Source organism: Amphimedon queenslandica, unplaced genomic scaffold (assembly GCF_000090795.2).
Source record: "Amphimedon queenslandica unplaced genomic scaffold, v1.1 AMPQUscaffold_7442_Cont20606, whole genome shotgun sequence".
NCBI lineage: Eukaryota > Metazoa > Porifera > Demospongiae > Haplosclerida > Niphatidae > Amphimedon > Amphimedon queenslandica.
In genome coordinates, this window is record NW_003552273.1 from 1 (window position 1) to 2,116 (window position 2,116).

At 35.0% G+C, this 2,116-nt stretch overlaps 1 protein-coding gene across 1 annotated transcript; it reads right to left on the reverse strand.

The window, feature by feature from the left end:
* Positions 1–516: 516 nt before the first annotated feature.
* Positions 517–2,110, reverse strand: LOC105315865 (neutrophil cytosol factor 2-like). The gene is made up of 3 exons (XM_011410628.2): positions 2,001–2,110; positions 1,243–1,390; positions 517–868 (listed from the first exon to the last, which is right to left on the reverse strand). The coding sequence occupies exons 1-3, from the start codon at positions 2,100–2,102 to the stop codon at positions 795–797; spliced, it is 324 nt and encodes a 107-aa protein (XP_011408930.1). The 5' UTR covers positions 2,103–2,110; the 3' UTR covers positions 517–794.
* Positions 2,111–2,116: the final 6 nt, after the last annotated feature.

The window sequence follows — 2,116 nt, forward strand, 5'->3', positions numbered from 1 at the left end:
AGACAGAAAGAGTATCACTTTTACCACTCTCCTTAGCTAGTTTAAATGGTGTGTCCCCATACTTGTTTTTAGCCAATGGATCACATTTACCAGTTGATAGTAAATATTCAACAGCTGTAGAACTACCACAACTAGCAGCAACGTGAAGAAGTGTCCAACTGGCCCGGCTAACAGCCATTGGATCACAGTGACACTCATCAATGAGATATCTCATCACATCAACATGATTATCTCGTGCAGCATAATGAAGACAAGTCCAATCCCAACCATCTCTTTCGTGTGGGTCACAGTGATATTTAGTGATGAGATCTTTTGTAACATCTAACCAGCCATTCCTTGAAGACAAATGAAGTAAACTTACATTATCCCACCCATATCTTCCTTTAATTTTATTCTGTTCCTTCACTAATGGTAGTAAGCGAACAGCTTCTTCATGCAGCCCATACTCAAACGCAACCCAACACTTGTCCTCTAACGACATCTTGTGATCAGTTAATTAGATTCATTGATAGTTAATTAGTTTTTACTAGAAGTGCACAACACACATCAGGAATTCATTATCAATAGATTCAATACACTTCACATGCAACAATGAATAATAGAATAGATAATTGTAATAGATCACAATAATAACAGCAAGAAAATAAAATAATACCATAATTGTCAGTGAATAAAATAAAATGATGTCAAATACAACAATTGATTAACTCATAAACAGCTAATGACTACAAGAGAGGATCATGAAGAGAGAGGAAGAGGAGCAGGTAGAGCTGGTTGTTAGCAGCTGGTTGTTGTTAAGGTTCTCTGACGTAAGTCTTTGGAAATATACCAACTTTATCCTGACACACACCATGCCAGTTATCATCAACTGAGGGAGAGAGAGATGGAGAATAATAAATTATTTAATAAAAACAGTGAAAATCAAGTTATTTAGACTATTATTAATGATGATTCAATATTGCTGAAATCATGAAGATAAGTTATAATCCACTCCATTTTGTTTTATTCTTCACATGCTCAATGACTCATGGCTGCTACATTAAACTCCCAATACACCACTGACTAATACAATAATAGATGATCACCCAATATAAGCACCTCTATAATTACCCACTAAACAGTAATACATGTAAGTACATGTACATGTATATGCATGTACATGTACGTGTACATATGCAGCAGCTGCTGTTGTTCAGTGAGTACAATTATAACTACAGATCAGTTCCTGTCATTATTTCTTACCTTCTTTTAATATTTGAATTATTTCTCCTTCAGAGAAGGTCAGTTCATCAGAATATTGAGCTGTGTAGTCTCCAATAGCAACCACTTCTCTACCAGTTGATGTACCACCAGTTGGGGAAGTGGACACTCCATTAGCATCACCATTAGTCTAAACAATGATAAGTCAATAAATTAATAATGGAGGAAGCTGATTCTGTTTGTGGAATAATTACTGTCAAAACAAAATATTTTTTATTAATTTTTGAAGTTGCTCCAAAAGCCATATCTTATTATAGAGATAATTATCAGCTCATGATGCTAATGCTTTTTAGCTCACTTAGAATGCGACCCAGAATGTACGTCAACATGTTCATGTAATGAGTCGTCTAGCTGCTATAAAAGTAGAGAGTGTTCATTATATAGAGGCTACACTGTATGATCCTCCTGTATCAATAGAAGCCAGTAGTATCAAAGTCAGGAACTATGCAGCCACAGTTCAGTATGATATCACAACAACAACAAATTATAACAACAAAAACAACAACAAAGAAGCAGTGACTTTGTTGTTAAAAGGATAATGACATCCATAATTATTAATTACTGACTATGTCTGGTATTTGTACCTCTTTGCTTCAGTGAAGGGGATTATACTGATACCAGCTCAATGCATCAAATATTGACAAAATATTAATTAATCAAAAATCGTTCATATACATGTACATGCACATGTAAACAAGGAAGTGTCAAAGTGTAATTAAAATTTTTGAATGTAGACTTACAGCTGGAGTATCAGTAGCATCATAAGCCCATAGAGTGAATCTGTTCCCATCCTCCAGTACTTTACAAGCTGATACTAGTGTCTTCTCATCTGTCAGCTGCATACGATCACCTGTAT